The following is a 21,374-nucleotide window of genomic DNA, read 5'->3' as shown; positions in this document are numbered from 1 at the left end:
AGACTGCTTTGTTAATTGTGGACACACCAACAAATGTATTAAGAAACCCAAATGCTTGGAAGCTGATCAGCTGGCTATTTACAAAATGTGATCAAAGAGTTTTCGTCAGGACAAGCACTTATCAAAGATAATACCAGTTATTATTCTGATAGTTCTTAGCTCTCTCTCCAGACATAAACTCGTGATGACATTCTGTGGGGAAACTAAACAAATATCTTGAAAGCCCAGACCAATAAATGACAAGATTCTCAAGTAAACATTAATATGGAACTACTTGTAATTGATTTCTTTCCAGCAAAAGCTCCTCTCTCAACTCCATTTCGAAAGCACCTTCACCAGTAGGACAGTGGGATTTTGAGGAGCCGTTTAAGCGCACTTCATGTTCTTGTACATCAAGTAGTAACATCAGCAGGTGAGCCTTGGCAGCAGACCATACTCAGCTTACAGTGGCAATAAATTTCAGATACCAGACAGAGTTAAGATGTATGGTCACTAAGCCAATCTACAGCCTGTAAATAATTCACTACCCAGAGGGGCTGGAGATTCTGACAACAAAGTGTAAAGAGAGCTCAGTAGTGTGATGAAGAACGCTACTTATTATCCTTTAGGATCTGCAGAACTCTTTCCAGAGTAGGATGCCCTTAGTGAATAGTTTTAAATTTCAGCTGTTGAAGAGTGAATGATTTAATATTTTGTGTTTGGCAAGTGAGGATTTTGAAGGAAAGAGTAATCTTAAAGGAGCTACATTGTACATCAATGTTTGCACATCTTGAAAATTTTAGCCTAAATTATTCAACTTCCTTGTTTCTAATCGGTGTTAATCTTCTCCATCCTTAACCATCCTTGCTTCTTTATGGCTTATTATTACATGTATCTCTTTGGTGTTTTCCTATCTAAGTATTTTCAGGTTTCCTTCAATTTAAAAGTAATTTTGTACATGCTCAAAAAAATATGACTAAGCTCCTTTACTGTTAGTGTTGATGATAGTTTTCTGAGAGGGCTAGTGGTGAAAATTGCATCAAATAAGCTAATGGTTTGATCTGGTATGTTCCTTCTAGGCCTAAGGCCCCAACCCAAGTTCGGTCATTTGGTATTACACGGCCAATCCCATCGCCAAGTCATCCTTTACCTTCATCGCAACAGCAGCAGCAGCAAACTTCACAACAACAAAGCCAAAACAGTGCAAAGTTAAAGAAAGAAAAGAAGAAGCCACTGGCGCCATTTCACCATCGCCTGAGTATTGATAAAGACAGGCCTGAAGCAGTCAAAAGTCATGTCGGAGCTATGACAAAGGGCTTACCCACAGCGAACATATTGACTAGTGTTACTCAAAAGAGACATGCGGAAGTTGCCTTCCCACACAATGCTAAGAAGTATTCTCTGCAGGGTCAAACAACAGCTTTGCAGAATACAACAGGAATGCATGGACAAAACAGTCATGTGATCAGTGTTAAGTCGGAGCCTAAAGTTTTGCAGCCTTCTGCTTCACTACTGAGGGTCAACTCATCAATGATGTTGTCACAGGCCTTAGTTACAAGTAATGGACTCGCAGAGATATTGGTTAAAAGGGAACAAGAGGTTTCTGGAGATGATTTTGTTAGCAAGGAGTACATTGACAAAAAAGAGGACACAGAACAAAATTGTTACCTCTTGCCTGGAGAAGATGACTTTAGTGTCCCTCCACTACCTGGCGATCCTTTGGACTGCCGTCCTGTTGGTGATCTAACAATACCAAAGGATGTTTTGACACCTCAGACTCCATTAGAACCAACTTTGTGGGAAAGGTAGGTCACAACATTTATATGCAATAAAGCATTCATTTTTACAAGGTCAGAAAAAACTCACTACTACTGTTACCAGTGTTATTATGCAGGCTGGGATAGGTGATTACTTTGGCACACTTACTGTTATCACATGTTAAAGGAGTGCAACAGCAATTGGTTATTACCAGTCAAGACTTCCACTGAACATCTAATCTGTGGTGATTCAGCTATGACAGTATGTGTGTACTTTGGAAGCTGTTTATTGCCCTTATTAAGCAGTGTCCCTGCTAGCTGCCCAATGTAAGAGAACTTGTATGAAATTTTTTGTTTTCAGACAAACAAAACTGTCCGTACTAAGCAGGTGTCTGTATCAAACAGGCAAAGGTAAAGGTAAAGGCACCTGTAAAGTGGGGATTTTCTGTAGTTCTTAGTTAGCAATCACCATGAATAAAGACTTGATAGTTTTAATTGTACATACATGTACAGTGTGTGTACAATTACTCATAATTTACGTTGGCTTGTGATGTTTTGCACCATTTGGAAATATCAGTTTTGGTGTCATTCCCAATATTACAACAATTCATGTTATTATACACACCTTCATGGATACTAAGATTTATTTCATACACTTCCTGTTCCATAACTGAAGGTTTTTCTTTATTTCCCACTGTAGTGGCAAGAGACCTTCAACTGATGGTGGTTTTGAGTGTGTTCCTTCACCTGCCAAAAGGAGACGAGAATCTTCTACTAGTAGATCCAGATCAGACAGCACTGGAGGAGGTCGACTAAAGGGACGTAGGAATAGCTCTCAGCCATCACCAGTGACAACACCTCTTTCTGATCCATTCACACCTCAACCTGAGGATCAAGAAATAGAAATGATACAGCCACTCATAAAATCTCCAACCCAAGTGAAGGTTCCGTCAAACAAGCCTCCCCGGAGGAGAAGTAGTGCCACAGCTAGTGACAGTCCATCAATGCCTGTACCAGCAGATGTTGGTAAACCTCCATCGCGGGTAAAAAATCGAAGAACTAGTTCCCGCAAGAAACCGCAAGATGAAAAAGAGCAGCTATCAAAAGGGGTTGAAGAAATAAAGCCCAGTCCACAGAAGAGTGAGAAAGGAACATTTCCCAGTTTTTCATCTTCAGATGATGAACACGACCCTATCCCTCGGTCGTCAAATCTTATGACAGAACAGGACCTAGCAGTGACACTTAATGACCTGGATCAGTTGTTTGACACTGATGAGGAGGATGATGAGTTAGGACAGTCCAAATCCTTAAAGATGGATTTTGTGTCTCATCAGGCTCCGCCTTTTGACTCAATCACAAACATTAATCCTCATCATTCCATGATAAATACAGGCGTGGTGGCACAACACGATTTGCAGCGCATGTTCCCCACGCCTCCGTCTCTGGAAACAGTGTCACACTCTCCACCCTGTTCTGTAGGCAATGATTACATCAGTCCAGGAAGTGTTAAGACTATAGTGCACAGTGCCATGCTCTCTCCAGAGTCTCATCATCTGATGCACTTCACAGGTGTTGACGTGGAACAGGATAAACAGCACAGTCCAACGGTTTGTTTGCTCAAAGAATTTATTTTCATTTGATCCACATAAGAGCAATCTGGCTTGAAAAGATTACCTTGAGCTTTTCTTGACTAGCTTATCTTTCTAAAATGCAAAATTAATTGAATCAATTTGAAAATACCGATGTGAAGATATTGTCTTACATCTGGAAAAATTATGTGTAAAGATTTGTTTTGTGTGCTGTGCTACATGTAAAAGACGGATAAAAATCAATTAAGTTTGTTTATTGTGTATCAAATTATTGTTTTGAATTATTCTGTTGCATCATTGAATACTTCTTTTTTGCTGCATTGTTGAATATCTTTATTTTTTTTCTAGGAACTTGGATCTGTGTTTGAGATTCCTAAATTCCAAGAGTTCCCTGTTTCCTACTCATTTGAAGCTGTACTGGGTCTGCCAAGTTATAAAGTCCTCCCCTCCGGGATGCAGTACTCACCATCCTGGCAGGTTGGTAGAAAGGACAAAATTCATCCGTAGGCCCTGTCCACGCTACGCTGGAGGAATTTAAAAATGGAGGTTTCACTCTGAAAATACATAAAATGTTTTCCATCCACACTGGGCTGCAGGAATTAGAAAAAGCACAAATTACCAGTTATTTTGGATTTGTGTTTGAAAAATACTTGGGCAGGGAAATCGCACGATTATCGTGATACCATGGTTTTCAAAAAGCTCTGTTTTCTATTTTCGTGTGTTTTCAATCCACACGAAAATGAAAAGCTGATGTTTTGAAATTCCTCCAATTTGAAGACTGTTTTCAAAAAGTTCAATTTTCATGTGGATTAGCGTGGATGGTAGGCCTTACCGTAGAAATAAAGCTGCATGTTCAAATTCCTTTGGCGTAGTTTGGGCGGGGCCTTACTTTCCTCTTCTACAACTTGTTAATCTTATTTTTGTGATAATTTTGTTGCAGGTATCCCCAAAGACATGGACTTTATCAGTCACCAAAGTGGAAAGGTCAGTGAAATAACACCTACTTATTCTTTCATTAAAAAAAATAATGAAAGAAAAATATATCACTATATTCAAGTGTCACTTTATGTATTTACTAGGAATGTTCTGTGCTTATTGGGGGCACTATAAATGAAGAAAAATTTTGTAAAATTAATAGAACTTAAAACTAGTTGAAAATCCCAACTGGATGGAGGCTGGCCAGTTGGCTATTTACAAGACTTGTTGTTGAACATACAACTGCTCAAAGGGAAAGCTGTTGTAAATAAAAACTTTTGTAGGCAAAGCAAGTCAGGGACTCCCCCATTCATGGAAAATTGAATAAATTTATTTCCTGGAAATTTAAGATGGTTCCTCGTTTTAAAGTACACTTGTTGTCTAATCACTCTGCAGTGAAACGAAAACAAAATAATTTCTAACTTAGTACAAGTAAGAAAACACCAGTTGTATAGGAGGGGGCTTCTTGTGTATTGATCAGACATAAACAGCCCTAGCATAGTTTATTGTAACAAAGGCACCTTAAGCAGCCCTAGGAAACTTCTTAATACAACAAATGTACTACATGTAAACAAAAAACAGGGACATTTTACTAAAACAAAATAACCAGAATGAGGTGATCAAAAGTGGCCATGCCATTAAGTGACAACTCCTAATGGACAAACTCCTTAAATATCAACTTCTTAGCATAATTGTTACGTAACCTACATACCAACAAATCTACATAATGGCACACAACTATCTTACAATAACAAGGTGAAAAATTGTTTTTTTCAAGTGGGGTCTCAAGTTATTTCTGACTGGATTAATAATGTCTGGCATTACCCATCAAGCAGTGAGCATTCGACTTTGCCAAGAATAAGGTGGTCAGGAAATCTAATTGTTTTACTCTTAATTTTATTCCTTAGTGCCCCTGATATGTTAAATTGTGATGTGGCCATTGGCACTCCCTCACCGGCAGTGGGTTACACCTACACCCATCCTGCAAGTGTTAATAGCGATGTCAAACATTTGACATCTGTGGCAATGTCTCCTGCCTCTCCAGCATCATCAGTGTCATCGTTTTCTTTGCCAACGCAATTTCCAAAGGCTTTTCATGGAAGTAGCTTGGTTATGAAACCTGTGTTTCAAACGACACTTCCAGAGGTGAATTCATTATCAAAGGTTCTCACTTTATCGGACTCGTCTGCAAACTACTTTAGTGACAAAAGTTATGACAGTGTAAGTCTCTGTTCATGTGCAGCATCCTCTGAGGGTGTACCACTGAAGGGGACTTTAAGCAAAGGTAAAAGCTCTGATTGGTGTGTTTGCGGATTTGGTGCACTCGAAGGAATTAAATTCACTGCTGGCACAGGATTGTTTCCTGATGATGTTTATGCAACTTTGTCTGAACATGTGAAACCACTTAAAAAGGAAGGTGTTCCTCAACCTGTTCTTGAAGTTAAAAAAGAGGGCTCAACATTGCTCTGTGCAAAAAGACGTGGATCAACTGCGATCGTTTCGTCACAAGTGTCCTTTTCGTTGCTAGAAGAGATTGTGAGTCAATGTTCATCACCTTTGTCATGTGCCAACTTGAAGTATCAGCTCATGTTAAAAGCACATCATGGGATTGTGAAGCAGGTGTCAGGAGCATGGTCACAAAATAAAGGTGAGTAAATTACCATATACATTCCAGGACTGATGTATTAAATGTGGCACAAGTGACTAGTTTTGAGATCAGTGGCATCTCAAACTTGTAGTCTGATCAAACAAGAATACAGGGTTCTCATTAGGTGCTGGCTGCCGGCTAAAAAAATGACTTCTTTGATTTCTGAGCTGCTGACTTAAAACACAAGGGAGAGCTAACTTCTCATTAACCCTTACTTTTCAGTATGTTTAACGAGCAAATTTGAAAGTAGATGGCTACTTTTGGGCTTCAGTGTATGATCTCCAGCGATAGCCACTTACGAAACTTCCACCAAGGAGTTTACAACTCTTTCTAAATGTTTCCTTTAAGGTCCAGAGAATGGCATTTTGCAGAGCGTCCCTCATCCAACTGCTGTTGACGCCCTCAACTACCTTCGTCAGCTAATGCAGGATGCCCTGCAAAAATCAACAAGTCGAAAAACATGGGAGCAGCCCAATGGAACAGTGGTTCAAGGACCTTTGTCTTGGAGGCAACTCCACCATCTGGCAACAAAAGGTCAGTCCATAGTTAATTACTAGTATTTAGTAATAATTAACTAGTACTTTGCTGTAAACTGTAATTTAGTTAAGGGGAGAAAGTGCTGGTTGCTTAACTGACTGACTGGTTCTCTGTAGGTAATGAGGACACACCCCGTGCACAGCCCATTCCTTCAGTTACAGTTGGATATGGAGGAGATTGGATGTCCCTTTCTCCTATTGCCTTACAATTCTGGGTGAGTTTTGAGTAATTTATCAAACATGAAAGACCGTGTCCGACCACGTTTTGAAACATCGAGAAGAGAGTTGAAAATATGACTTTTAGTGGAGAATTTCTGATGAATTTTGAAGTGTTTGGAAATGTGGCCAAACACTGTATTGAGTGTTTGATATAATTATCTTTTCAATCAACTAAAACTAAGAAGAAAATGGAAAAATAAAATTGTAACAATCTATGCTGACTAAGATCAAATATCCAAAAATAGCCATGATTTCCTTTGTATATACTTGAAGAATTATTAATGTGTTTTGATAAGCATAATAATTAGAAAACACCCCGTAAGAGAGCATGCACAAAAAGCTGTACTTGTATAATAAAAACACAGATCTAGAATGAATGGTGGACACATAATGATGGTATGAGCAAAGAGATATAGGGAGACCTCAAAACTGCTACACATGGAAACACTTGCCTGCAGCTCATTTTCCAACAGCATTTCTTGTTCCCCAAAAATTCAACTTGTGCTTTTATGACTTGAGAAAAAAAGAACAAAGTTTCATATCTCCTAATCACTTGATGAAATTTGAACTCAAAAATCATTTCTAAACCAAAGTCTGCCTTCACAGACAGAACTTTCACACTAGTATTGGACATACCTTAACCTAATTGTTTCTATCTGTATTTTGCAGGAGAAACTGTTGCTTGAACCTTACTCTTGTCAGAGAGATGTGGCATACATTGTAGTGGCCCCAGAAAATGATTTAGTGCTGAACAGTGTGAAGTTGTTTTTCAAAGAGTTCAGTGCCGTTTACGAGGTATGTTGGTATTTCCTTTCTAAAACAGACCTTATAGTTGCGTGAGAACTTGTAAAAGTAATCAGGGTTTCCAAAGTCAAGAAGCAGTCAGTCAAAAGAAGAAAGGATACTAGCGGGCCTTATGTTTGTAGATGTGCATTCTCTGTGTGACGCATGGCACCCTGATGGCTGTGAATCATAAGTATGCTGACAGTGGCAAATCAGGGTGCTGCTTTCCGTAGGTAAGATTCTACTCACATGCAGTTCATGGTCACTGACAGTGTATGGACTTTCTGTGTTATTTTGTAGACTTGTCGTCTTGGTCAACATGTCGCCATCACCAAGGTGCTAAGAGATGGAATACTACGCATAGGGCAAAAGTCACTGAAGCTTGCAAAAGAACCGGTCGATGATTGGTTTACGCAGCAAGGTGATTAAGAAGTTGCACATTTTGTCAGTCTCTTGGTAACCACTGCTAGTAGAAATCTTAAAAAAGGTTGATTATTTCCACAGAGTTATGATAACAGAAGTGAATGTTTAAGAGCATGAGAAAATTCCTGCTGATGTTGTTTCACTTATTCAAGTTTAGGACTACTTACTAGGGGAAATTCTGTTTGTTCAGTATAGTATTTTGAGGTTTGTTTTGTAATATTTTAGATGCTTCTTCTGATGGAGCAAAGCTCAAGCTGTATGCCCAAGGTTTTAAACATCATTTAGGTAAGTGAAATTTTGTATAACTCAATTTGTAATATAGAAGGTGTTATGGTTATTGCACTAGATGTTAGTGTAAATTCTAGGTTTTCTTGGGAGAAAGGTTTCCTCTTACTGCATGTCTCTATATCCAGGTGAATAAATAGGGGTACCAGTTGAGTAATGTTTTATATTATGACTAGGAGGTACATGCTGTACATGCTGTGGGAGATATAGTGAGCTAGTGTACTCTGGATCAAACAGTGTTTTGTTCTCAGACAAGACACATTACCCGCACAGTAGCTCTACACCCAGGTGAGCAAATGGGTATCGGCAAAGTGCTGGTGCAACCTGACAGAACCCTGGGAGTTTCATGCAATGGATTAGCTTCCCATCCATGGGAAGAAGCAACACTCCTTGTCACTTCCTTCTTCAGAAAGCTGGGTGTGGTGAGCCAGCTAGGCAAAGGTGATAAACACAATTTTCTAACCTGGATCAATATGTGATTATCTCTTTTTAGGACCATATCTTGCATCTCTAAATCTAGACAGGCACCTGTTGGATTGTGAAAAGGGAGACAAATCAGATGAGAAGTTACCATCTAAGTTTGGGATGGACAGTGAAAGATCTGGCATGGACACTGGAAACAAAACTGGTGGTAACAGGTAGGTGTATGCCAAAACTGCATTCTTACCATAGTAATGGTATGTACCGGTACATGTATCATGGAAGGAAGCCACAGGTTTGGGTTCTAACATTGTATTGTATCTAAAAGGCCTACAAGGTATATAGCAAGATTTGTCTTAACTTTTACCCTTAGATTTCTTAAGTAATCTATTTTGTTCTCTCAGTGCTGGGACTCCAAATTCAGAGCAAGCTCCATCAGCATTTGGAGAAGAGGAAAGTGAGCAGAACAGTGAGGACCCACCCACAGTTGTAGTTTATGTTGTGAACCCATTCAGTAGCAATTCAAGAGAGGAGAGTTTTCCTTCATACTTGGGACTCTTGCGATGCATTGCGGACATAATACCAGACATTTCAGAAAATGGCAAAAAGAACATCATCTTTCAGGTACATCAGCTGTCCTGTCTGTCCATCTACCTGTCTGCCTGCCAGCCTGCCTGTCTGTCTATCTACCTGCCTGTCTGTCTGTCTGTCTGTCTGTCTGTCAGTGGCAGGGTGGAAGAGTTGAGCCAGGGACCTTTACAGCTCCCTTAAACTCTCAGCTGTGCCACCTCTCTGATCACCAATCTCTGTTGTTTTAAATTGTTTTGAGATGGGCATGTGTTTTTAAACACCAAGGTGGGAGATTGCTCTTGCAGGTGCAGGTAAAAATATTGCTCCTTGTGATTAAGTTGTGACTAATTGTATCTTTTTTACCTGGCCAGGTTGTTCCAATTCAACAGATTCTTCAGGTTGACTTGCTCACTGGCAGTCGTGATGCAGCATTTTCAGTTGTGAAACAGCTCAAGTGCTTGGCTTTCTCTGTTTTTTCTCGATGTCGTAAGAGCTTACAGCTGAATATCAATGCTAAATCCTTAACAGGATTTGGACCAGCTGCAAGGCATGAGGCTTTGCTTCGTCAGAGAGAGGTGAGCAAATGGTTTCTCATTGTTCTAAATTGCATTTTCATTTTAGAAACAATCAAACACATGATTGGCAGAGGCCTCCTTTAAAGTAATGATATTTGGTATGATGGGCATATGTAATAGGGTACACGGCCAGGCCTTGGTTATAGAAACATCTGTAACTGTGTTACCATCTCACTGTAAACATGAAGCTTAAAGCAGGTTGTCGTACTCTCCTCACCTTTTACATGCATCTAAATGCGGTCTTATTTTAGATCACTATGTGTACAGTGAACAGTCAAATTCATAACCTTTTTCTCGTACTTTTTTCTTGTATTGTTCCAGGTGGAGAATGCCAAAGTCTACTCTGCACCATACGTCCTCTGCCATCCAATACCTTTGCCACCACCGGACTCTGCTGACGAAACTGGGTCAAATTTGTTGGGGTTGACACAGAATGCCTCTGTTTTATACTGTGGCTATTGTCTTTCTCATGACGATAGTTATCTTCTTGCTGTTTGCACAGATAGTGTGGGAGAACTCATTGAATCTTCTGTTATATCAATTGAACCACGTCTTAGGCCTGATGGAAGGCCACGCAAGACTGCTGCTCGCACAAAGGCCCTCATCAAATTATGGGAATTTTGTCAGGGTGTCATTGCAACATCACTTGTTCCTTGGAGACTGGTGATTAGTAAACTGGGAAGGATTGGGCCTGAGGAATTGAAGGGTGAGGGGATTACCCCCATTATTAGTTTATCACTCTTGCACATGTTTGTGTGCATTACTAAGTAGATACAGTGGAAGAGAAGTACATGTATTAAGCATGTAGTGGCTTGTAGTTTTGTTGCCCCCCTCCCAGTCGATGAAATTCCAGTCTGCGACAACAAAAACTAAAAAGATGATAAATAAATACAAGTACCAATACGTATGCTGGGGTAGAGACAGGCATTTCTTGTGCACCAGTAACAACATTATAGCCCGACGACACTGGTAATCTTAAAATCTTGATCTTAAGATGCAGTAGCTGTTACAGTATGAGACACTACCCCTTCCCTCTAGAATTTAAAGATTTTAACACAAAGTTACCAGTCAAGTTAATGAAGTTAACAAGTGCAGGCTACGTGCTGTTTAAATGCATGTGCTTCACTGCTTGTTCTATTAGTTAATATGTGAAAATAAAGCACCAAAATCTGAAATATCAACTTACATTTTCATTAATTTGAAATCAAAGCTAACTCTTAAACTCAGGGAACTTTGATTCCCAAAATTTCTTGTTTGGAGTCATACTACCTCATGAGATCCCATTGAAACATGCATTGCATCTGAATGTCATTTTTTCCTTTCATTTGTAGACTGGAAAGAAATATTGAGCAAGACGTCTGTAATGGCAGGGGACCAGATGTTTAAGGACAACTGCAAAGCTTGTTTTTCAATGAAGCAGAAAAATCGCCCGGCAATCCTAGGAACCAGTCTCACATCATTGGAACCAGAACCATCAATCAAGCTGTACATGGCAAGAGGTAAATCCTTCTTAGAAAACAATACAAACATTGCAAAATCTCTCTACATGTACATCTTCCGTACATTTTTTGTAACATTAATTGGGAGAATTTTATATTGTGTCAAGTTTTTGTTGCTGGCTAGCCCCATTCCTCTTGTTTTGTAGTTTAGATGTTTGGAAGAAAACCCAGTGTTTATGCCAGGTTTGTTTTAGCAACTTGCCTTGGGTCGGCTTACAGAGGATGTCTGCCTACAGGTGTCTGTTAGCAGCTTATTTGTGATGCTACCCTAATAACTTACAGTACATCTTAAAGTTCAAGAGGAGTGTATTTTGATATATCAAGAAATTAACATGCAACACCTTGTCTTTGCTACTGCATTGTTTTTAAATTCCAATTTGACCTGGATAGGGGACCCTCATGAAAACCAGCTTCCTCTCAAAGTACATTACAGCAACCCTCTAGCAACCTTCTTTGCGTGTTAAACACAGAGCGCTGCTTATTATTTCAATACTATCTTTAATGAGCTGTGACAAAACACTCAACCTTGAAGGCTTTACCTTGAGGTATTATTAGTTACTGTTTAGAGCAAGCTGACATATTGAAATGCTCAATCTGTATTTTTTCTTTCAGCTTTACCAAAGGTCAATGCCTTATTTGAGGGAAACAGCAACTCTCGCACCTCAGTTGGCTCAGTTCCAAAACCAGATGTGTCTCGCACCTACATTGCAGTGATGCCAGTTGCTTCTCTAAAATGTTCCATTGGGAAAAATTCCAACACAAAATCGCATGCTCCACCAGACACAACCACTGAGACAGTCGTAACAGACACAGATATTTTGTTGGCCGGTGTGGATGATGATGAGAATGACCAGGATCCTTTGCGGCATTTGTTTCCATTATTAAACACATCTCCGCCCACTCTGTCACCGACTGGTATGTTACCCCTGGATTCTTCACCAATGCGGGGAGCATCACCTCTGTCACACCCAACAAAGTTGTCAGCATCACCCGGAGCCTCACCATTTCAACCAATTTCTAGGCTTTCGCCGTTTCAGCCATTACACTCCACTCCTTCCCCATCAATGGCAAATGTGACAACTATGGACTTTCAAGAGGAAGAAGGGGAAGATAGTCTTTGTGTTCCTCATGCTCAGGGATACATTATTTCCACTGTGCAGACTGGTAAGATGCCAGGAACATTTTGGGCAAGTTCCTCTCACTCTGAAACAAGTGATCCTGTTATTCTCAAGGTAATGAATTTTTTGTTTTTTAAGCAACCTCTCCACAGAAAATATTTAAAACAGTAAACTGGTCTTTTTCATTCATTCATTCATTCTGTTTATTTACCTTTTTACTTAATGTACAGTATTTATAAATATTTTAATGTGAGGCGAGGTGACCTCTAGAAACCATCAGGCTTTTAGTTGAGGCCACCTCATACGTAACAATCTGGTTACATAAATAGTGCAACAGTGTGCAGCTTTTCCAGTTCAGTAATTATTTTACTAAAAACTCTAGCAGTTTTTTCTTAAAACTGGGAAAACTTGACAATGAAGTGATTTTAACAGGAAGGGAATTCCAGATCTTTGGACCGTGGTAAAGAACTGTGAATTTTTTAGATTAGTCCGGCAATGATGCACGCAATAATTATTGGCTGTTCTGGTGCTATAGTCATGAATTTGACAGTTTGTAAAAAACAAGTACTTAAGATTGTTATTTCTTTGCCTCAGGCTGCTCTTCATATTCATAATCCGGACTTGATGGAAGGAATTAATGGTTTTGTCACAGCCTGGCATGCTCTGGCCACAAAGTCACACTGTCATGTTCTAAGGTTGGTATTTTATCCTCATCTTAAAGGGACACAGCTTAACTTAAAGGCTCAAAGTGGGCTTAGAACACTGAGTTAAAGATATCACTGATGGTAATGCTATATCAGGGTTGTCACAAGTCAGGAAATGATCATGGAAAAAGAAAATTCTTCAAGGTCAGGGGAAAGTTTGGGAATTTTATTTTGAGTCAGGGAAAATTGACAATTTGAAGAAAAGTTAAGAAAAACAAAAATTATAACACCCCTAATTTAATTCCATTGAAGGCTGGAAAAACAATTCAGGTCACTGTGACATCATCAATGTTTTCCCTAAACGAAGAAGGTGAACATTTTAGTAAAGTTATCAGTCTTAAATAAATGGGTGGAAAGGACTGCTGTTAGGAGAAGCTGGAGGCTGCTTCTCTATTTAAAATTTGGTTATATTTGATCAGAGAAATTATATTTTTAATGGTGAAAAGTCAGGGAATTTTGAAAAGTGATGTTTGTGGCAACCATGTATGTAGCAATGTGAAAATTTCAAATTGCCTTAAGCTAGAAGTGATCAATCTCCTATTTCTCCTAACATCCTCAGGTCAATACTTCAGACTTACGATGCACTCTCATGGCTGACTGTGGATGCCGTTAACCGCGACAGACGTTCCTGTTTACCTGTCCATTTGTATATGTTATGCCAACTTCACGATACTCTTTCTGTGCTGTTGGAAAACCAGTCTTCCCAATAAGGTCACTGAGCCAAGCTCATTACATGTACATCTGCAAGTGTACTTATATTTAGTTTTATAGTCAGATTTGAATAGCAAAGTGTCAAATTTCCAAATCTCTCAAAGAGTGTTGCAATATGTGCTGTGTTTTTTTTTCTCTTCAAAGGGGACAGGGCGGAAATAGCAATTACATGTTTCAAGTTTCTATAAATAATTTTAATTTAATAATTTAATGAAATAGTAAATTACACCAAATGGACGGCAATGTCTCACTATTATAAATGCATTTTATTGGTTGACTATAAAATGTTCTCACCAAGTTAGTGTAGGAAAAAAAATCCTCCAGATATGAAGATGTATATTAAACAAAGTATTATTGCAATTTTTCATGTAGAAAATTTTTCCTCTTATTTAGTAACATCATTTCATATTATTTGTCTCAATCATAATTCAAGGAGCTTAAAGCTCAGCAAGGAAGATGTTTGTGTGCACGATAGCTTGGTACTTGTTTAAGGATCACTGTCATTGATAAAAGGAAAGTCATTCAAGTTTGACTGTTTGGAACAGTACTCGAAAAATATTCTGGAGTGAGGAAGGAGAAAATAGAGACTAGTTTTACATTATGAACAACTTTAACTGGAAACTCAGCTGGGAGTTGATGAGAGTTGTCAGCATGCAGTGAAACAAGCAGAGGCTACACAAGAGTTGACATCATCTGCCTGTCAAATGGCAGAAATTTGTCAACTCTTTTGGCAAATTCAAAATTGACGAGCTCAGAGCACCCCTGGGCTCTTTGTTGACATGTGAACAGTCTATCAGAGTCAGTTATGCTTTGCAATGATAGGAAGAGCTAACATCTAAAGATCATGAGGAGAGTTTGAACTCTTATCAACTTATGTTCTTGTTCAATTTTGGATAAAGGATGAAATCCTCTTGTTTGGCTTAAGAGAGAATTCCGCCAAGAAATTGAGCATTACCCTAATTTTTACTAACTATGCAATGACAGTGCTCCTTAACTTTGCAGTTACTTAGGATTCTAGAACAGAAAAAGTGAGAGCCTACTTGAAAAGGGAGAATAGTCTGCTTATTTATATCAATGAGATTTTACAGAATAGTAGTCCATTGTTCTGGTCAGCGTTGATGCATCAGCACATGGTTCTTATAAATCATGTCGCTTTGTTTTAACATGAAGTAGGTAAGGGAATTCTCTGAATGCATTTTACATCAGAATAATTTTATATCACTTTGCAGAATGTATTAAGCAATTGTCAAGGGTTGTAAATCATGATTGAGCATAAGAACAAATATTTATCGCAGCATTAGACATCTCAGTAGTTTATAGTACAATAATTACCTTTCCTTGCAACTTTCAACGTTAGCCCAGTTCACTTCAAGCTCTTGTTTTTCCTCTCTGTTTAAAAGGTAGTCGTTTATTTTGTCCCAACGTATATATTATTGTAAGTAGTTTTCTTTAAGAATTTTAAGAACACAAGTGTCGTGACTTCCACAGAAGGATTTGCCAGAAGCGAAAATTGGTTTGTTGAAAAACGTGAGGCAAGGCTGCAGAAAAGAATGCCAGTATGATGTAATGTACAGTTGTTACTTGATTAAGTTTGGATTGGACTTTTTGTCATCTCTAGTTTGGTTTTCCTAGTCTAGAAGGCAGGAAAATAACACAATTTCTGCCTCTTTTAGGGTACTGACAGACTTAGAGAGTTAGTTGCCAGTAATAAAAACTCATTGCTAAAAAGCTGATGGATGATGAAAATTATTGATAATAAAAATTTGACAACAAATTGGCCATCAACAGTGGAAGAGTTTTTGTTTTCAAAAGGCTAACTACAATTTTGTTGAGGGCAATTAGTTCTCTTTAGTCTCCAGACAATTTTTGACAACCTAGTGATCACAGCAGCAGTTTTTAGTGCCAAAATATGCATTCTATTCAGTGAACGCTAGGGCTCTGCTGTGTGGAAAAGCTCTATCAAGCCTTAACAGTTGTCAATAATTGTTCTACTCTACGACAACTATCTCTTGACTAGTTTGTCAGGGCTCCTACTGAGGTATTTGAAACACCATCAGAGTAATGTCAAAAAGTCATCCAACACAAACAAAAATGAAATTGCATTTTTATGGCCCACCATTTTGAATTGTAAGTTGCACACAGTCATTTATTTAGCAATGTATTTATGCATGACTGTATGTAGTAACTGTCATTGACATATTTTATTGTATGAAATGAGTGTAAATTCCTGGTTGCAAGTTCTCTCTGCAGACCTTCACGATCTTTCATGTTTGGCACGTGTCACATTTACGCGAAGCTTACATTTCTTATTTATAATGTTTAATAATATTTTGGCTAATTATTTTTCTACCATTCTTTGTTTGTTCTTGCAACTAGTAGTACATTTAATTAACTATCAGATTATGATTTCTATTCACAATGTGTTGTGTTAAATCTAATTATTGTATTTTACTGAACATTCACTCACAGTAATGACTTACCAGTAACTATTTTAATACAAGTGGTTTAGAAACACTTATTCTTTAACAAAAAGGTAAAATAATATATTTCAAATAGCCTCCTTAGAAAATCATGCCAGTGAAAAAGTGACTATTGTTCAGTTTACAGTATTCAGCCTCACTAATTAATTTATGTAATATGAAAGGATTTTTGCAACTTTATAACTGGATATCTCACATGAAAATGTTTGTTTATTAAGTTATTTTTTTCTTTGTAGTATGTTCTCCCACTCCCCTCCCCAAGGGTGATTAACTTCCGACTTCTCTCTTCATTTTTATACCAAATTCAAGCAGCAGTTGAGGAGATTTGAGGATATGGTCATTTCAGACTGTACAAGCACACTAATTTCTCTCAAGAAGGAAATTGTAAGCCCAGTAAGGAGAATTTAGATAAAGTGGGGATAACTGTCTTTGCACACTATTGTATACAAGTGTAACATTCTGGTAAAACTAGGCCAGTTTTTTTGTAAGATCTTCATGTATGCCAATGTAATTTTTAAAGCCAACATGTGTCAAGTTGGAGCCAAAGAATGTTTCTGTGGCTATTTTGCTAATGAATTATCTCAAAATTGTAGTTTTGGGTCAGCTCAATTCAAAACTGTACTGAGATAAATTTCACCAAAAGAAGTCCAGGAACTGTAAAATCGAGTGTTATAGTCCTTTAATATCAATCTCTTAACACACACTTGGTCTAACATTTTAAAGTGTATTAATTTAAAACAGAAGCGTGGATGGTAGGCTATTCTGCAGTGGTTAGTTTTTGTAAAACAAATCACCAATTTGGATTGAAATGGAGGAATACCAGATAAGTTGTAGAGTAAAAAAAAATGACAGGTTTTTGTAGATAGGGAATGTAGATAATAATATTATTATCATTGTCATTAAGATGCTATTTGTGAACAGACCAGAACTCTAATGTTATTTCCCCCCTTCTCGTCTGCTCATAATAATTATAAACCAACAGACAAGTCTGTCTGGCCATGTACATAATTTATTAGACAGACTTAGCAATCATATTTTCTGATAATTTCTCGTAGATTGGTAGACTTCGCTATATTTTTTATTTTCAGACTCTATTTCATAAGCATTTAATAGACATTTTTATTGTAATAAATACATTAAACATTATATTGTAAGACCCAGTCATAGAAAATAAAATGATATTTACATACGAAGTCAAACATTTTGTATCTTGTGTTTAACTTGTTTGCATATGTCTGATCCATTATCTTTTATGCTTAAAATGGCTGTAGCTTCATGCTCTACCAACTTCAAATTTATGCTTAACAAAATTATGTTGATCATTGGATAGAACACTTTTAAAAGAAAATTGTGGCTGTGTTAGGTTAAATAATAATTAAAATATTTTCACAATAAAATACCATTTTGAAAATGGGACAAATTTCAATGTTGCTCAGAATTTGATGTCAGAGGATTACAGGCTAAAATTTGTATTTTGGAAATACTCACAATTTACACTCAAGGATAAAAAGAATTATATTACATTTAGAAAATAGCACAAAGAACACTGATTCTACTTATGACTGTCGCATATGATCTAGTGAAAACTAGATTGTTGGGGTCGCTAACAGAGGCCAAAGAATAAACCAATCACAATGCTGGATTCCAGGAATCGTGATTGGTAGGTTCTACTGCTTTTGCTTTTGACTCTAACAATCTAGTTTCCCTGGGTCATAAGTGACGGAGTTGTTGGCAGAATCGGAACAAAATGGAAACATTCTGATTCTTCTGATGCTGATTCTGTTGAGTTTATGACTCCACTTAGGATGCCAACTTTTGATTTTTACCAGGTCATATGTGTTGTTACAACTCTGACTGCAACTCTGTCACTAGTTAAAACCAAAGTACTTCACATGCACTAAACTAAAACAATTGGTCAAATCTCAAATTGATTCAGACTTTGGCTTTGCTTGCATATGATGCAAAATGTTTGATGATTTCAAAAGAGGCATAACAGTTGCTAGAGGTGCAGCCAAGAACAACTCCATTTCCTTGAGAGCTCTTGAAACTTCCCAAGTACATGTCGTTATTAAAATACTCAATGATGTACAGCTAAAAGCATGAAGCAACTGTTTTGTAACATTGCCAATAGAAATAAATTGTGACTTGTGCAAGAAAACATTTTTTCTGGCGAAGCGAACTGCATCATTGGATTGCGATGGACCCTTTAGTACACTGAGTTTAATGGGGAGGCTTTTGAAGCTGTGCTACATTGATATTTTCATTGGTTTAAAGATGTTTAAGTATGTTTTGTACAGCGAAGGCCTTACATTTACTTTTCAATTTTCATTTACGAAATTAATAGAAACATAATCACAAAAACAACCAAACCCAACACCCACAGAAGGTAGGAATTCTTCCTTTCCAATTGGGTCTCCTCCAGGCCTGTTTTCCTTGTCCTCAGTGGACACACCTTGCTCTCTTCAACCCCCATTATAACATCCCTGGCCCCTTGCCAGGACCCTGGGCCTACCAATCGGTATTGAGCTGGTACACAGGGACCAAAATAGCACTTGAAGGCCAGTTCTGGGTCTGTCATGAGGAGGTGCCACAGATTTGGTCTTGCGCCAATCAAAGATGAAATTTCATCAGAATATGCAATGTAGTTTACCTGTGGGAAAGTACAAATTTGAAAATCAATCATTTTGTACATAGAAGTCAAAAGGACATGACATCATTGACTTCTTAAAATTCTGAATAATCTGTGCCATGCTCCAAGCATAGTCAGTCTTACAATTAATGATCATCACAGAGAGACAAATGTATGCATTGCAGACCTATCTATGATCTAGTTTTGTTTATCTTCACTTGTGGTGCTCAAGTATTTGGCCTGATCACATTTTGCTTCTTTCTAAAACCCAAACATACATGTATGCAGTTCAACAGTTTTTGACTTGGTCAATGATTGATCAATGTCGCATTTTGACGCACGCATTGTGTTATCATATAACTTAGTATGTTGAATGTTGGCACATGACATCAATGAACACGTTGAACATAATGCTGAACAAAATCTTATGCAACAGGTTTATTGGAATAAATAAACCAGTTGAGGGTTTTCTTTTTGCTGTGAGTTTATTTCTTTGCTGTGAGACTAATCCTTTTGCTGTGACAGTTGTGGGCCACCATAAGTTACAGAAATAGGCATTGTAGTGTATGCTTTCTTAAAGGGCGTTTTCTCAATTTTCTTACCAAATGAAAGGCTCTGCAACACTTAATTGTGTTGGCTTCTAACATATGCTGTCTCCATTCAATTTCTTCCACCATTGTTTGATGATTTGGAAGTTTCGATTTGCCAGCAAACACACTCGCAGCCCAGCGTGATTGGATTTCACTAATTGGGGGGACAGGGCCATTTACACGTATTGCCCCAATAACAGCAAGGGTGCCTGGGTTGAACTTTGGCGGGAAGACATACTTGTAGAGAGGAATATACCGGTCCTTTGGGCAAAGGAGACTGTCCGACAAAAATGGAAAACTGAACTTAAACCCAATGGCAAGAATGATTGCGTCAATGTCCTCGACCTTAGAACCATCTGCAAAGTGGACAGCATTGCCCTGTACCTCAGCAATGTCTGCTTTGATTTGAATTGAGCCAGTGAATATGCGGTGTGGTAATTCATCGTTTATGATTGGTGCTCTCTTGTCTGGCTTGTCATCAACTCCTAAGCCAAAGTTGACTGAGTTAAACTTGTTTTCCAGCTTCTGTCGTAGCACTTGACTGGCGAATTTTTTTGGAATCAGATCAAAAAATCTTGTTAGGAACGTGGCATCCAGAGGTGCTCCCCCATCAACCAAGCGAGATATCACCCATGATCCACTACGAGTACTCAAGTACACCTGCTGTGTGTGGTGACTTAGATCACAGGCGATATCCCCTGAAGCCAAAAAAGGAATAGTTAGTCCATCATTCAATCAGCCAATCAGTCAGTCAGGATTGTGCACATCACATTGTCTGTCTGTTGGTATCCGGTTGTTAAGCCCGCAAGTCGATTAGCTCCTAACCATTTAGCTCCAACCAGAAGTTGATGAATATGGGGCTAATCGACTCCTGGTTATGGGCTAACTGGCTAAGGGCTAATCGACTTGGGGGCTAAACGACTGGTAACCTGTCTGTCTGTCTGTCTGTCTGTCTGTCTGTCTGTCTGTCTATCTGTCTGGCTCCCCTCAACCAATCACTCAATCTGTCTGTTCTCTCTCTCCATTGGTTGATAGACCAAAACTAAAACACACAGTTAATGCAAATGTGTCTCCAACAGACCTGCAGAGTTTCCCAGTCCAACAATTAGTACGCGCTTTCCTTCAAAGTTCTTCCATGTTCTGTAATCCCTACTGTGGATTACGTCACCAGGAAAACCATCCAAACCTGGAATATTGGTTTCGTGGGGATCCCAGTTCACTCCAGTACAAACCATTACAAAGTCAAACTCTTCCACTTGTTCGTTGTCTTTGTGATCACGATAATGAACTTGCCATCGATCAGTTTGAGCTCTTTGGCTGAGGTCTGTAGCTGGTTTCACATCAAACACTGTTGTCTCAAAACGAATTCTCTCCTCTAAGCCGAACTCTTTGGCGTACATTTGAAAATATTCGAGATACTGCTGCTGTGGAAGGTAGTTAGGCCATTCTTTAGGCACGGGGAAGTCGCTATAACAGCTCAAATGCTTGCTAGTGTTGGTGACAGTCGAGTAAGACACGCAGCTTCGTCGACCTTTCTTTTCATCTAAATCAGTGTACCTCCAGAGACCACCAAGCCATGGATCGCTTTCGAACGCAGTCGGTTCGAGCCCAACTTCTAAACAACTCTTGATCGCAGCTAAACCTGACGCCCCAGCACCAATAATAGCGACTGTCTTCGACATGGTTGCTGCCATAAATGGCGTAGGAGTTCAACTACAACGCTCTCACTCTCCGTGAGAAGACACCGGCGTCACACTATGCACCGAACTGGCGTTGCGTGACATCGATCAAAGAGCTGATTCCTTTTCAATTCAAGTAAGCTGCTATTTTGCTTAGATTTTTTAAATTGTTTATATCCAGGAACTGTATATTTACTTGTTTTTG

General features: G+C 38.6%; 2 protein-coding genes across 4 annotated transcripts in view; one reads left to right on the top strand and one right to left on the bottom strand.

Moving 5' to 3' along the window:
- LOC110052618 (mediator of RNA polymerase II transcription subunit 13-like) overlaps positions 1-17,470 on the top strand; it is a 31,943-nt gene extending 14,473 nt beyond the window's left edge. For all 3 annotated transcript variants that reach the window (XM_020758764.2, XM_089279613.1, XM_020758763.2), the window contains exons 8-26: positions 296-412; positions 1,059-1,784; positions 2,437-3,343; positions 3,674-3,802; positions 4,266-4,309; positions 5,209-5,948; positions 6,297-6,482; positions 6,602-6,699; positions 7,373-7,498; positions 7,787-7,907; positions 8,135-8,194; positions 8,688-8,832; positions 9,019-9,238; positions 9,556-9,759; positions 10,081-10,465; positions 11,091-11,258; positions 11,871-12,490; positions 12,971-13,071; positions 13,640-17,470. In XM_020758764.2, coding sequence (XP_020614423.2) covers positions 296-412; positions 1,059-1,784; positions 2,437-3,343; positions 3,674-3,802; positions 4,266-4,309; positions 5,209-5,948; positions 6,297-6,482; positions 6,602-6,699; positions 7,373-7,498; positions 7,787-7,907; positions 8,135-8,194; positions 8,688-8,832; positions 9,019-9,238; positions 9,556-9,759; positions 10,081-10,465; positions 11,091-11,258; positions 11,871-12,490; positions 12,971-13,071; positions 13,640-13,790 — 5,248 coding nt within the window. In that variant the 3' untranslated portion in view covers positions 13,791-17,470. The remainder of the gene's footprint in view (positions 1-295; positions 413-1,058; positions 1,785-2,436; positions 3,344-3,673; positions 3,803-4,265; positions 4,310-5,208; positions 5,949-6,296; positions 6,483-6,601; positions 6,700-7,372; positions 7,499-7,786; positions 7,908-8,134; positions 8,195-8,687; positions 8,833-9,018; positions 9,239-9,555; positions 9,760-10,080; positions 10,466-11,090; positions 11,259-11,870; positions 12,491-12,970; positions 13,072-13,639) is intronic.
- LOC110052621 (dimethylaniline monooxygenase [N-oxide-forming] 2-like) lies at positions 17,265-21,253 on the bottom strand. Its single transcript, XM_020758767.2, has 3 exons — positions 20,572-21,253; positions 19,503-20,188; positions 17,265-18,921 (listed from the first exon to the last, which is right to left on the bottom strand). The coding sequence occupies exons 1-3, from the start codon at positions 21,182-21,184 to the stop codon at positions 18,601-18,603; spliced, it is 1,620 nt and encodes a 539-aa protein (XP_020614426.1). The 5' UTR covers positions 21,185-21,253; the 3' UTR covers positions 17,265-18,600.
- Positions 21,254-21,374: the final 121 nt, after the last annotated feature.

The sequence above is a fragment of the Orbicella faveolata genome, unplaced genomic scaffold, assembly GCF_042242905.1.
Source record: "Orbicella faveolata isolate gen_17 unplaced genomic scaffold, um_ofav_v1 contig_47, whole genome shotgun sequence".
Lineage (NCBI taxonomy): Eukaryota > Metazoa > Cnidaria > Anthozoa > Scleractinia > Merulinidae > Orbicella > Orbicella faveolata.
The sequence above is the reverse complement of the archived record's forward strand: the minus strand, read 5'-3'. Positions and strand labels throughout refer to the sequence as shown.

Excerpts from the sequence above, each read along its gene's own strand:
- LOC110052621 (XM_020758767.2), bottom strand. The coding sequence starts at position 21,184 with ATGGCAGCAACCATGTCGAAGACAGTCGCTATTATTGGTGCTGGGGCG. Across the intron at positions 20,189-20,571 it reads TGGACTGGGAAACTCTGCAG|GGGATATCGCCTGTGATCTA; the intron begins GTCTGTTGGAGA and ends TTTTGGCTTCAG. Across the intron at positions 18,922-19,502 it reads GTTGCAGAGCCTTTCATTTG|GTAAACTACATTGCATATTC; the intron begins GTAAGAAAATTG and ends ACTTTCCCACAG.